This window comes from Leishmania infantum, chromosome 9, assembly GCF_000002875.2.
Source record: "Leishmania infantum JPCM5 genome chromosome 9".
In the NCBI taxonomy this organism is placed as follows: domain Eukaryota; phylum Euglenozoa; class Kinetoplastea; order Trypanosomatida; family Trypanosomatidae; genus Leishmania; species Leishmania infantum.
Genome location: NC_009393.2, coordinates 462,718 through 476,214, shown reverse-complemented (window position 1 = coordinate 476,214; position 13,497 = coordinate 462,718). Strand labels below are relative to the sequence as shown.

At 63.9% G+C, this 13,497-nt stretch overlaps 3 protein-coding genes across 3 annotated transcripts; all 3 read left to right on the top strand.

Annotated features, from left to right (window-relative positions):
• Positions 1–1,133: 1,133 nt before the first annotated feature.
• LINJ_09_1280 (putative AAA family ATPase) lies at positions 1,134–5,000 on the top strand (the record flags this gene model as incomplete). Its single annotated transcript, XM_001463548.1, has 1 exon — positions 1,134–5,000. The coding sequence occupies one exon, from the start codon at positions 1,134–1,136 to the stop codon at positions 4,998–5,000; it is 3,867 nt and encodes a 1,288-aa protein (XP_001463585.1).
• Positions 5,001–6,224: 1,224 nt separating this feature from the next.
• LINJ_09_1270 (hypothetical protein, unknown function) lies at positions 6,225–7,487 on the top strand (the record flags this gene model as incomplete). The annotated part of the gene is made up of 1 exon (XM_001463547.1): positions 6,225–7,487. The coding sequence occupies one exon, from the start codon at positions 6,225–6,227 to the stop codon at positions 7,485–7,487; it is 1,263 nt and encodes a 420-aa protein (XP_001463584.1).
• Positions 7,488–8,631: 1,144 nt separating this feature from the next.
• Positions 8,632–13,266, top strand: LINJ_09_1260 (conserved hypothetical protein; the record flags this gene model as incomplete). Its single annotated transcript, XM_001463546.1, has 1 exon — positions 8,632–13,266. One exon carries the CDS (start codon positions 8,632–8,634, stop codon positions 13,264–13,266), a length of 4,635 nt encoding a protein of 1,544 aa, XP_001463583.1.
• Between the last annotated feature and the right edge of the window lie 231 nt (positions 13,267–13,497).

Here is a 13,497-nt window from a genome sequence, read left to right as displayed (position 1 = left end):
GAATACATAGGATGGGACGCAGGAGCTGGTGGTGATGATGGCAGTCGCATGTCAGCCACATCCGTCGTTCTCTCTGTGCTTTTCATCTCGTCGTCCTGCTGAGCGTGGGGAGCTGCTGAGGCGCACACACAGGGGGAGATGGTGACACTGGTGGAGCCGACCTCTCCTTCGCGATGGCGCTCGCGCGGCAAGCGGCCAAGGCGCCATGAATCGACTCCCAAAGGCCCCCCTCCCCTTACCGGGACGATGGTACTTGGCACCGTGCTTTCTCTTGCCTCACCGGCGGTACGCTCCCCCTCCCTCAATTCACCTCTTCTCTCCCTCTCCTCTCTGTGTTTTCTCCGTCACCGACCGCTACGGGTGCCATCACACACGCACAATCGGGGGCAAGAAGCACCGGCTGTCTGTATCTGTCTCGTATTCTCTGTGCTTCGGTGGTACTTGTTGCTCGCCTGCCTTCCGGAAGAGCGCCCGGACAGCCCTCGTCCTTTCCCTCTCTTTGGGACGGCAGGGGGCACCATCACGCTCCCCGCCCCTCCCATACACGCACAACCCGCTCAGAGCGCGTCGCTACATAGAGAAGAGCCGCCCCGACCCCCCTCCTCCTCCTCCTCCTCCTTCTCTCCCTTCGGCAAGAGCATCGCTGAAGAGGTTGCAGCGGAGGCAACGGGTGTGAAGAGGCGAGGGACGAGATATCTTGGTGGCGCCATCTCTCCCGCCTGCCATCCGCCTCTCTTCCACGCAGCGTTGCGTCCTCACCCACCGATCACGGTTCCCCGGTCTCGTATTCCTTCGCCGCCGCCGCTGCCGCCGCCTCCGTTTGGACGGCGCACACGGGGTTGTTGCTTCATTGCTCTCTGGCGTGTCGACGGGCCTTTGCGTTGATGCCCCCCAGGACGAAGCGCAGTGCTGCGGCGGCAAGGTCAAGTGTCGGTGCGCCGGCTGAACCTCTCCTGGGAACGCCCACGCATGCGGCTGCCGCTGCAGCCGCTGCCGCATTCCCACTTCTGCCCCCAAAGCCTCCTATTCCTGTGTGTGAGGTAGTAGCGGCAAGCACGGCATCGGCAGCAGCGCACGATGTGCGTGTCTTCTACCGCACCGGACGCTTTACGTCCGCACTGCCGTGCACCCTCATGGATCTTCTGCGCCTCTATGTTGAGTTCTTCCTGCTCTGCGTCCAGCCAACGGTGCCGTGCCGCACCCGCGCGGCAGCAGCAGTGGCGGATGCGGGCTGCAACGGCAGCTACCCGGCAGCTGCGGCCGCGAAACCGGCGGCGGCTGATGTGGCAGCGCAACTGACGACGCTGACCTTCATCAGCGTCCCCCACTGCGTGCGCTCCTTCTTGGAGGGCGTGGCCTTGCTACGCAAGGGCGGCGAGGCGGCGCCTGCGGCAGCTGGCAAGGCGGCGGGGCGCAAGCGGCATCGCGGCAGTATCGAGCGCAACGGGACAAAGTCGGTGGCTGCCGACGACCCCGTCTTCGAGGATGGCGAGGACAGTGACTTGCCCTACCAGCCGAGCGTCATGCTTCAGCGGCTGCGTGAGTACGGCGAGGTGCAGGTGCCTGGCTTTGAGTCCGACTCCGCTTACCTTGCCGCAAAGGACGTGCTAGTGTACCTCAAACACTACGCATACCTCGTCTCTGGCATGGCCCTGAGCGCTGCAGTCCTCCGCAACATCGAGCTTGTAGGCCTCGACTTCCGCCAACAGTGCGTGCCATGCATGGCCGCCGTCACCGAGCTCGTCGGCCACCTCATCGATGCGCAGCTTCACAAGATGCAGCGGCTACCACGCGTGGTGCGGCTCAGCGAGCGATTGCGTCTATCCGCGAAGGCTGCCCGCACGCTCGAATACCTGCTGGTGTGCCACTGCGGCCGCTACGCGGCCGGCAACATCGCCGAGCCGCTGCGGCCGGCGAACATTGCCTACCACAACGACCTTACCCCACAGGAGCTGCTGTCCATTCTCTCTGAGAGTGGTGTGCTGTGGAAGCAAGGGCTCATCTTTTCCGACATCAAGATGCGCACAACCTTCATGGAGTGCAAGTACGCTCTGCCCATAGAGACGATCGCGGCCCTGAGTGGTGATCAGCTGTCGGAGGAGCAGCTCATTAAGCTGGAGCGCACCGCGCTGCTGGAGGTGCTCAACGAAGAACGGAACGCCAAGACGACGAGCACGGCGGCTGCCATGCCGGCTCCGCGAGCAGAGGAGCACGTCGGTGGCAGTCGCTCTGTATCACCATCACCAAAGCATGGCGATGAGGAGGGCGATGTGGAGGATGAGGAGAACGACGACGCCACCGCCGACAGCGCCATCGCGCTGACCGAGGAGGCGCTCGACAGTGTGCTGGAGGACATCGACCCGGCTGTGCTGGCTTCGAAAGACCAGGACGCGATTTACGAAGCCGTCTCGCACCGTCTCCGCAATGCCCTCGCCGGCAGAACTGCCACGCAAGTCGGCGGTCGTGCCGTGGCAGCAGTACCAGTCGCAAAGAACTCCGCCGCGACAGAGACAGAGGAGGCGGTAAAGGGCGGCAAAAGTAGTAGAGAAGAGTCGGCGATGGTGGCACCGGCTACAGCTCCGCCGACGGCACCGCCATCGCGCACGACGGATACCGCACCACGGCCGGAGGACGGCAGGGAGGCGACGACAGCGACGTCTGCGCCGCGCAAGGCACGACTGGTTCTTGCCGACATCAACCCGCTCGCCCAGCGTTATCGCTGCACCGGTACTGGCGCGGGTGCAGCGGCGGCGTCCTCCTCGCCATCTGCCACGCCGCACACGGACTCGTCCATGCGGGGGGTGCCCTACGAGTCCGACATCGAGTACATGGACGCGGCCTTTCGCATCCTCGCGAACATGATTCGCATCCGCTACGCGGAGGGCGACATGAAGGACGAGGAGGACTCCTACACCCCCAAGTCTAAGGTGGAGGCGTCGATACGGGAGTTGAAGGGCAAAGTTCGCGTCGCGGCGGCGGTGCACGAGTCACGGCTGCAAGCCACTCTCGCTGCCCGCGTCTTCACCCCGCGCATCGAGCAGCTCGCGCAGCGGCTGCAGCTGACGGAGATGGAGAAGCAGATTATGTTGTTCATGGTTGGCAACGTCATTTCGCACGACATGCTGGTGGCGGTGAACGGCCGCTACGTTATGCGGGACGGGCAGCGACTCATCACGGTGGGGTACATGCTCTTCGTCCTGTGCGAGTCGCTGGAGGAGCGCGTGGTGGCGCGTCGTGCCTTCTACCAGTCCTCTCCGCTCGTGTCCAACGGTGTCCTGTCCCTCACACTCGACGCTGTCGGCCGCTCCTGCTTCAACACGGACCTCATGGACTATCTCGTCGACATTGATCGGAAGATTGTTGACGATGTCATGGGCATCCCAGCTGAGACGGCGGAAATGGTGCCCGGGTCGCAGTTGTACTTCCCCGAGGTGGAGCTGGCTAACGTGGTACTGCCCACCTCCACGATGGACCGCGTCCTGTCCACCATTGAGCACTACAGCCTCTTCGAGCAGTGCAAGAAGAGCAGCGGCTTCGGCGACGGCCTCGGCACTAGCAAAGGAGGCCTCGTCATGCTCTTCCACGGCCCGAGTGGCACCGGCAAGACGATGCTCGCCAACGCCGTCGCGCACCACCTCAAGAAGAAGATACTCCTCGTCAGCGTGTCGCAGTTTCGCTCCTCGACGAAGGCCGAGGCCGACGCGCTCCGCTTTCTCTTCCGCGAGGCGAAGCTGAGCGACGCCATCTTGTTCTTCGACGAGTGCGAAGCGCTCTTCGAGGACCGCACGAGCAACGGCACCGTGACGGCGCTCCTGTCCGAGTTTGAGCGGTACGACGGCCTCATCATCCTCGCCACCAATCGCGCGCAGAACTTCGACGAGGCCATGAACCGGCGCATCTCGCTCATGATGGAGTTCCGTCCGCCGGACCATCAGCTGCGGCTGCGCATTTGGAGGTCACACATCCCAAAGCAGCTGCCCATGAACGAGGACGTGTGCTTGGAGAAGCTAGCGCTGAACTACGAGCTCTCCGGCGGCCTGATCCGCAACGCCGTCCTCGCCGCCTTGAGCAGAGCGGTGGCCCGCGAGAAGTCCTCTACACCGAAGCTGACAATGAGCGACCTCGACGAAGGGGCTCGGCTGCAGCTGCGCGGCTTCTTTCTCGCCGCGGAGCTGCCGGAGGGGATGAGCGAGTTCTACCTGACCCCGAAGCGCACGCTTGCCGAGCTGGTGGTGGAGCCGGATCTCGCCAAGAAGCTGGAGGGGATCGCCAGCAGTGCCAAGAGCCGCAGCACCTTGTATACCGAGTGGGGCTTCAGCGAGGACGCCAACGACGACTGCGGGACGCTTTACCTGTTCCAGGGCGTGAGCGGCACGGGTAAGTCGCTGGCCGCGGAGGCCATCGCCTACGAGTGCGGCGCCACCATCCGCCTCTGCAACGTAGCGGAGCTCCTGCTCCGGGAGGAGATGCGGGTGCACGTCGTGTTTGAGGAAGGACGCCGCCTCGGCGCCATCATCGTCTTTGACGAGGCGCAGGTCCTCTTCAACGAGTCCCCAAAGAGCTTACAACTCTCACAGCTCATCCAGTACCACGCACGCCGCTATCCGAGGCCCGTCATCGTCATCGCAACGACGGTGAACCGCGACGGCGGCGGTGGACGCCACCTGTTCTCCACGGCGAACATCAACTCACGCTCATCGTGCATGCTGTTCCAGGCGGAGCTGACCTTTGCGCTGCCTCGGCGGCTCCTGCGCGAGCAGCTGTGGCGAAAGGCGTTCCCAGAGCGCGTCCCGACGTCCAGCGACGTCGACTACGGTCGCCTCAGCGCCACGAGCATCTCACCCAAGCTGATCCGCACGATAGCCTTCAATGTCTGCTGCACTGCGGCGCTGTTGCCAGTGTCAGAGCGGGTCGTGACGATGGCCATGATCGAGGCAGAGATGGAGAGGACGGTTGCGCGGGAGCGCACCGCCGTCTCGGCGAGCGCGATGTTTGCGTAGATGGGGTGGGGCGAAGCGAGGAGGGGCGACGAGCTCTTGAATACAGCATCTCAGACCCTCCGGTAGCGGGTGACGGGTGGCTGCTGTGTGGGTGTGGTCCTTGCCCGCTGACTCACTCCTCCCGCACCGCGGATAATAAAGACAGAGACGCTTAAGCCGTGAACTCCACTCTCAGAGGCGCGTACACGGAGGGGGGCGACCCATGTGCGCACGAGCGGCGTGAACACGCGGGCTGAGCAAGGCCGCGCCTGTGGTTTGTGCCCACACGCATCTTTTGGTGACTGCAGGCGCGGCCACTTCCCCAGAGCGGCAAGAATGGAAAAGAAAAACGAAGAAGCGCGAGATCAAGTCACGGGCGGAGGAACGGTGACACGACCGTGGCGTCCGCTGCCAAGGAATCGGGCGGATGCGGCGCCCCGGAAAAGCACGTTGGATGCTCAGATCTCGCGCACGTCTATTGTAACTTGACGCGTGGTTATAATGTACTTTCCGTGACGAGTAGGCGGGACAAGGTTTGAGTCCGCGAAGAACACCATGGGGCGTGCGTCTGCAGCACTCATGTGTACATGTGTATGTGCATGTGTGTGTGTGTGGAAGAGGTAGCGACTGTGCCGCTCTGTGCGCCCATCCAGCGTCCTACAAAATCGAATGTGCTCCCATGAGAGAGAGGGGGGGGGGCTAGGAGTATTGCTAAGCACCATGAAATGCCCACGCTCACATGCACTGTCTCCCTCTCCCCCTGCACTCCGTGCCGCCGTCTGCCTCGCCTCCTTTCCATCTCGTACGCACACGCGCACGCCCGAGCGCCCAAGCGCCACTGCCCATCTCACCTGCGGTCTCTCTGTGCTGTCTCATTAGTAGATCGGGCAGCCTGTCATCACAGTTGTAACGGCAACAAGTACCCTTCCCCTCCCCATTCCGTCTGCCCGACATCATCCTTCCTGTCTCTGCAACGCCGAACAACGGCGAGGAAGCAGACACCCTTCATTGAGCACAGGGAGGTGCGTGCGCGCGGGGCGGGCGGGTCACCTGCTCAGCCGCTCTTCTCCATCCGTGCTTTTGCTTCTGTAGGATCTTAGCCCTGAGAATTCTGCCTTTACGGTTCTTGTCGCGGGCGTGCGCTGCCTGCACGCATACGACGACCACCATTACCACCACCATCGCCCTCCGCCAACATTTTCTTTTCTCTCGTTGTTGCGCCCCTTTCGGCCCGCCGCGCGCAGCATGTCAAGTGCGCCGCAGCACAACGGCGCTGCCTCCGTCATCGTGGCGGAACGCGCCACACGCTTCTTCATGGCGCTGTTTATCATCCTCGGCTACAGCGGAGCTCTTCAACACGCTGATGCTCGTCTTGAGCGACAGGCCTACGTCGCTTATCGCACCCCGCACCTCTGCTCATACCAGATCATGCAGTCCGTCGCGTGCCCGGATGCGAAGCCGATGTGCTGCGTCGCTTCGTCCGCGATCCGCTGCTGCTCGGGCACGACCTCCTGCGGTAACTGCACTGAGGAAATCGTCGGCTACGAAATGCCGAAGAGCAGCGTCATCGTTGGCTGCTTCAGCTTGAGCGTTCTCGTCCTTCTGGGCAGCATTATCATGTCCGGCGTGGGTCGCCACCTCGCATGGGTGCTCGAGCACCGCCGCGTGATTGAGAACTACCGCAAGCGCCTCCTGCTGCGCCGCGCGGAAGCGCGCGAGTTCAAGAAGGAGCTGGCCGAGACGGAAGTGAAGGACATTGACGACACGGTGGGGTGCGTCATTTGCTGTGCCCGTCACATCGACGTGGCGTTGACGCCGTGTGGGCATGTGTGCTGCTGTCATTTCTGCGCGAAGCGTCTACGAGAGTGTCCGGTGTGCCGCAGCGCCCTCCAGCGCTGTTTTGACCTGCCGCTGTACTACGTGAAGCAGCTCCTCAGCGCTGCGGAAGCCGCGGAGGACGACAACGGCGGCGGCGTCAGCGAGTCCGCCTTATCGCCGACAGAGATGGCAACTATCACCTGCGATAGTGCCACGGCCACGAGCGCGCGGGCGGCACGGGAAGAGGACCCGCGCGGAGCGGGCGAGGCGGCTTTCGCACCCGAGACTGCTGAAGATCACTCCGTCGAGTCCGCTATGGCGTCGCTACACAGCAACTGCTGCAGCAGCAGCACTAGAAGCGGCATCGTTGCAGGTATGCACGGCAGCACAGAACGACCAACTCGTAGCACGCTGAGAGTCGTCGGTACTTCGGAGATGGGAATGGTCAACCCTTTTAGAAGCCGCTACTCACGTGTTCCTTACTCCGACGAATACAACGACGGTGACGGGAGAAATAAGCGGATGGGCAGCGGTACCGCCAGTGCGAGCCCCTTGGTGCGACGTGTGCCAGCAACCGGCGCGGTCACCTCCCCTTCGGAGGCGCGTGCCGCCGCTGTCGAGGAGGCAGACACTGCCACTTCCGGCGTCAACGCGCACCACTCGCATGTGTACATCTCCGTTGAGAGGTGAGATGGCCGCGGCGTCGGGAGCAACACACACGCCCAACTCCACGCCGGAACAGGGAGAGGAAGAGGAGGAGGCCAGACAGGCGCGGATGCGAAACGGCGGGGGTCGATGCAACCGCTTCTTCGGTGCGCCATAGGGCATGGGTGCTGGGCTGCTGCGCTCCTCCCCCTCCCTACGCGGTCCTCCGCCACGTGCACGCCCACTTTACAAGTTGTGCTCTGCATTATGACCTCGGCGCGTTCGCCTCGTTCTCTGCGCATGAGCGTCTCGCTATTTTGTTTTCGGTTGGTGTGTGTATGTGTGGCGGCGCTGGCGCGCATGTGTCTCTCGATCACCGGCGATGGCATCCGATTAGAGGGCCGATGTGCGTTGGTCTCATGGGGTATCTCGTCATCGCCGCATCTGCATGGATGTGTGCTAGCCCCCGCCGCCCCCGCCCTGCCTGTCGCCTCGCTCACTTTTCAGCCTTATTCATGTCTCTGCAAGTCAACCGCGAGGCGCCCTCTCGCTGTGGCCCGCGCACACGCAGACACACACCAGCCACATAAGCCTTGGTCTCGAGCTCCTCTTGCAGCTGCGGCCGCAGCCGGTTCCCTCTCTCTCCCCTCATTCGCTTGCTGTTGCTGAGAACTGGGAGATGAAGATGCAGCGCGAGCGCGCGGGGGAAGAGGGGAGGGCGAGAGGAGAAGGTTCACTGAGACATGAAGCCTCGTTATTCTGTGCTTGCATGCGCGCCATGCTCGTATGCTTCGGTAGTTGTGCAAGCACTCGGCAGCAGCAGAGAAGGGATGCCCCACTTTCTCTTGGCTTTGACGTGGTGAAGGGCATTCCACGTCCACCTTGTCGTACCACGACCCCGACACACCCTCCTCTCCTGCGGCGCACTCTCTCTCTCGCCTTGTATTGCCACCGCAGGATCGACGAAGCCAGGCATCATCAGTGCTGTAGCGGCGCGCCGTGAGCCTGCCCTCCCACCCTCCGATCAGCTTGCGGCTTCGTTCCTATCTCACAAGCACGCACACGCACACCTCCTCAAAGACCTGCTGCCATAACGCCGGGCAGCGCACGCGCATAAGCACCCACACCTTCAGCATAGATAGACCAGCACACGCACACACACAGGGAAAGATAGACGCTTTCTCGCGGCATGCGCGACGACGTTGTTGTCGTTCCCAGCAGCGCAGCGTCACTGCTCGAAGCCGCAAAGAAGTGGCTCGCATGTACTCCGTGGGAGGCCCCTCAAGGCGCAGCCGGTGAGCCCACCGCAGCAACGGTGCTGTGTGAGCTTGTGGAGCTCAGTCGGCTGCGGCATCTCCTTTACACTGCGACAGCGCGGCGTGCAGAGCAACAACCGGCACCCTACGGAACTGAGAGCCCGTCCGCCTCTCCGAAGGCGGCCGACGACAGTGCAGAAGCATCTAGCAACATTGATGCGCTGCGCCGTGGCCGACAGCAGCACACCTCCTCGCCTTGCCCAACGCCGACCAGTAACGCGCAGATGACCCGCACGGCAGTGCGGCAGCGCTTTAAACAGCTGCTCAAGCGCAGCAGCGCCTCCGTGCAGGCGCTTTACCGTGCCACGCGCAAAACAGACTTGATCCTGTCGTCGAAGACCTCCAAGGCTACAAGCACGGCGCCAGCGGCGCCGACATCCTTTGCGTGCGTTGCGGACATCGACGCTGCCGACGTGTTCTGGGCACTCGTCCTGTACGTGTCGGCTGCTCTCTGCTGGAGACAGCGTCGCTTCCTCGCGGCGCAGCGCCGCGCAGACGCCTGCGTTGAAGACGTGGTGAGCAGCTCCCGAGACACATCAGAGAGCCACCCACTGCGGCCGCACGTATCATCGCAACCGTCGCGGCAGGAGAGCGCGCACTCATCGCTGAGCTCCACCGTCGACTACTTCACCGGTCACACGCCACGCGATACAGCGGCACGTCACGGCGCTGGCGGTGGAGCAGGAGCGGACTTCTCTTCTGCGCTGCGGTCACACTACGCGCTTGGTAAGACTGCGGCCGACAACGCGCCGTTCAGTCGCTGCCGTAGAGTCCTTGAGCGCTTGCTACCGCTGCTGGAAAGTCGCTTGTCTGAGGCGCAGCTGTGGCGCCAGCCGTCGCTTCTCGCGGCTCTTGATGTGCTTGCGCGAGGCTTCGCGATGGCCGAGGGCCGTGTGCATGCTTTATCCTCGCGAAGTGGCATGGGCACGGCTGCGCGGTGTCCGCTGTGCTACGCTGCGGCGCTGGACAACGAGCTTGCGGTGGAAGCGTTCCTGCACCTTCGCTGCTACGCTGCCGCCTATCAAGGCGCAGAGGATGTCGCTGAAGATGCAGGAGCCCAGCACGGGCGGCAGCGAGGAGAGACTCGAAACGGCTTTGATAGAGCTGAGCTGAGCTCGTGTGAAGTCGGATGGGTAGCTGCGTGTCGCATCGCGTTGTGGAACAACTGTCGAGCCTCGCTGATGCGGCTGTGCTGCCCACCCTTGTTCTGCACAGCCACGTGGTGGCCTCATCAAGAGGCATGCGAACGGGCGCGGTGCAGGCGATATGCGCTTCTCGAGGCTCTTTGGATCAGCTGGTGGCGAGCGGAGACATGGCTGGCCTCTGGCCCTTCTTCCCCCGAGATCACAAGCACGAGGGCCGCAATTTCCAGGGACGCGGCGGCGCGCTGGCGCAGCGCACTACTGTTCATGCAAGTTGTACTACCCGCTGCTGAAGCCGCAGCGCGTGAGCCCGGTGCCGAGGACTGTGGTGTCGAGGGTGGTGCGGCAGAGAAACACCCGAACTCGCAGCGCGCCAACCTCCGCGCGCTCCTCGCCCACCTCGTTCAGTTGCCGATCGTGACCGAACTCATGCAGCAAGTGTTGCGGCCCCACCAAGATGAGAAGTGCGAGCGCATCCACACCGCTGGCGCCCGCAACTGCGGCGCCTCCGGCACGGTGTTTCACTGGCTCTCGCAACAAGGAGATGTGCCGTTGCTGACCCTTCTCTGTCATACGCTCGACGGTCGCACCGCAGCGATAACGGCAGGCAAAGCCCCCGTGGGGAGGCCCGCTGCCGCCGCGGAAGCAGCTGCCGGGCACGCCGATCGAGCGTACATCATCCAACTTGGCGCTGCGCATGCGAGGGGCGAAAGCGTCGGTGACTATCGCCGCCACAGAGCAGCTTTACCGGCACCAGAAGCAGCAGCAAGCGGTGCGGTGGCGTCCATTGGTGGGCCGGTGAGCCAACCAGCCCCCACAGACCCGGGTCGTGGCTTGTGCAGCTCAGTCTCCGTCTGGGGCTTACACTTGATGGACACCCTCGGCCAAAATGCCCTTGACGTGGCGTGCAGGCGTCAACATCTGCCGTGTGTGCGCCTCCTGCTGCAGGCGGGGCTCTCACCGAACTCTCTCGCAACCCTCGTCTCTGACAAGTGCGTCGACTCGCTGCCGCTGCCGTTGCTCAGGCTGCTCTACGACCCCTCCTTTCTTGAAGGAGCGGACGGCAGCCGGAGTACGCCGCACATGGGACTGGCGGAGCGGCTGCGGCAGCCGACTTGCCCCGCCGCGGCTGCCTCTCGCACCCTTGCGCAGCTCGCGTTCCGGCTGTGGACAGAGAAAGTGCAGCAGCTGTCGATGGTGCCGCAAGCAGCTGATGGCGAGGGTTTCGCGTTGGACCAGTGGCTCAGTGCCTACACGCGGTGTCAAGCGGCCCAGGATCGTGTCTTGCGGTCAGCGATGGCAGCGCTGGAGTTCGACGCGTACGAGCCCATGGCCCGTCTCGTCGTGTTGTCTGTGCTGACGCGCAAGCTGAACGACTGGTTGGCCACCGCGCCGTCGTCCGTGCGCTTTGGTGCGAGCGATTCGCCGGTCGGCACCAGCGGCAGCGTGCGAGGTGACGCAGCGTCGAGTAGGTCCTCCCCCACCGTTTCACAGCCGCAGCCAGCGCCACCCTCCCTTTGGCAGCTGCGGCTGCAGCACACGGTCGCGCTGCGGCTGTACACGCAGCTCACATGCCCACTTGGCCGCGCGCTGCTGCGCCGTGCTGTCGACGCGCGGTGTGCCGTGTGTGACGCCCTTGCAGCACGAGAGGACAGAGCAGCATCTGCGCTCCTCGCTGCCTCTGCCGTTATGTCTGCTCCGTCCACTGCGGAGGCGGCCAGTGTCGGGGACGAGGGTGCCGAGGTTGCGAAGAGGGACGCGGTGGTGTTGTCTCCTGAAGCGTCCGTGCCGCTGCCTCCAGGGGCCTCGTCGCTGGCGCTATCGGAACCCGTCAAGTCGCGCCAGGAATTGCAAGGCCTCTACGAGCGCGTGCTTGCGGACGCACACACGCTCGACGCACGTCTTGTTGCCGAGCACCAGCAGCGCATGTGTGCGATGGTGGCGCGTGGCGGATCGGAGGGGCACTGCCGCCACGGTGGAACGCATCCGCGGCATCTGCGCGCTTCCCTTGTTGCTACTCATGGGGTCGCAACGGTGCTACGCGGACGCCATCATGAGCACCGCACATGTGCGATGCGGCACTCTCACCGAAGCAGCAGCGCCCACGATGACGAGGTGTGCGCCCTCTACGCGCTAGCCGTGATCCCGTCCGCGGAGGCGCTGCAGTCAGCCCGGTGGGAAACCAGCACAAAGCGGTGCAGCGTTGAGCCGCAGCAGCCGCATCACACCACCCCCGGCGTGCGCCGCGTCGTCGAGCCGACTCTGTGGACTTTCACGAGCGCACCACAGCAGATCTGGCTGCGGCTGCCCGATGGCGTCGACCTTGACCGTCTCTTACGCGAAAACGATGGTGGCGGCTTTGGTGTGGTCGCTGACGACGTGCCGCTGACGGCGCCGGTGCAGCGCGGTGACCTCGTCACGTTCCGCTGCAGCAGCGGTGGTGATGGCGCCGGTAGATCGGCTGGCATCTCTGCAAGGGCCGCGCAGCAGCAACAGCAGCAGCAGCAGCAGGGCGCGAGGGCAGAAGAACGCCGCCACAGTCCGCAGTTTGTTGTCCAGCAAGTCTTCTCGGAGCGGCGCACGCTACCATACCTCGTCTGGAAGAGTGCGACGGCAGAAAACAAAGACCTCCAGCATCAGCCGCCTCCTGCAAGTCTCGTGCTCCCTTACGCTGTGGCAGCAGGCACGCCGGCGTGGACGGTGCCGCACAGGGCAGCGCCTCGGAGCACAAGCGGCGCCACAGACCCACGCCAGGACAGCATAACACTGCACGCCTGCTGTTTGCCGGTGTCGTACGTGGCGCGCATGACGTCCGCCCAGCTACACGACCGCCACCCGCTCGACTGGCTGCTGCAGACACGTCGTGCTGCCAATTCATCTCCGAGCGCCTCGGAATCGGGGTTGGCCGACGTGCTCACGACGCTGCAGTGGAGCGCGACGTGGACTGCGCGGTGGGCACAGACGGTGTGGGCAGGCCACCAACCGTGTTGGCTGGAAGAGAGGATGCGAGCCACCAATGACAGCAGCGATGCTTCTCAAGGTCACGGCGACAGCTCACGCGAGTGCAGAACGCATTCGAGCAGCCGCAGTCCGGATTGCTGCACCGGAGACGGCGGACGTGACGTTGTACACCTCACAGATCCTTTCTACACCTTCGATGACGCCGATGCAGCCGATGGGCGCGACAACTTTGCCGTCGATGGCGGGCGGCGCTCTCTGCGCGTTCTTCGGACATTGACGAGCGGCGACACTGCACCGCACGAGGCGCAGCGACTCTCTGCCGAGGTGGACTGGCCCTCTCGAGCGGAAGGGTGCAGCGCGGTGGTCACCGCCGATGTGGTGCTGGGCAGTGCCACTGTCGTGTGAGCGTACGGCTCGTGGGCGTCAGGTGGGTGGGGCGGGGGGGGGGCCGACAAGGCGACGGATCGACGCGAGGGAGAGACGAGGCGCTCAAGTACGCGCACGCTCAGGTGTGCACGTACGTGGGTGTGTCCTTTTCCCACTTTCACAAAAAGGCAACGTGGCAACAGGCAGATACGGGCCGGATGTGCCACCCTGAGAGGGCGGCGGGCGAGTCCGAGGTACGCAACGACTAGA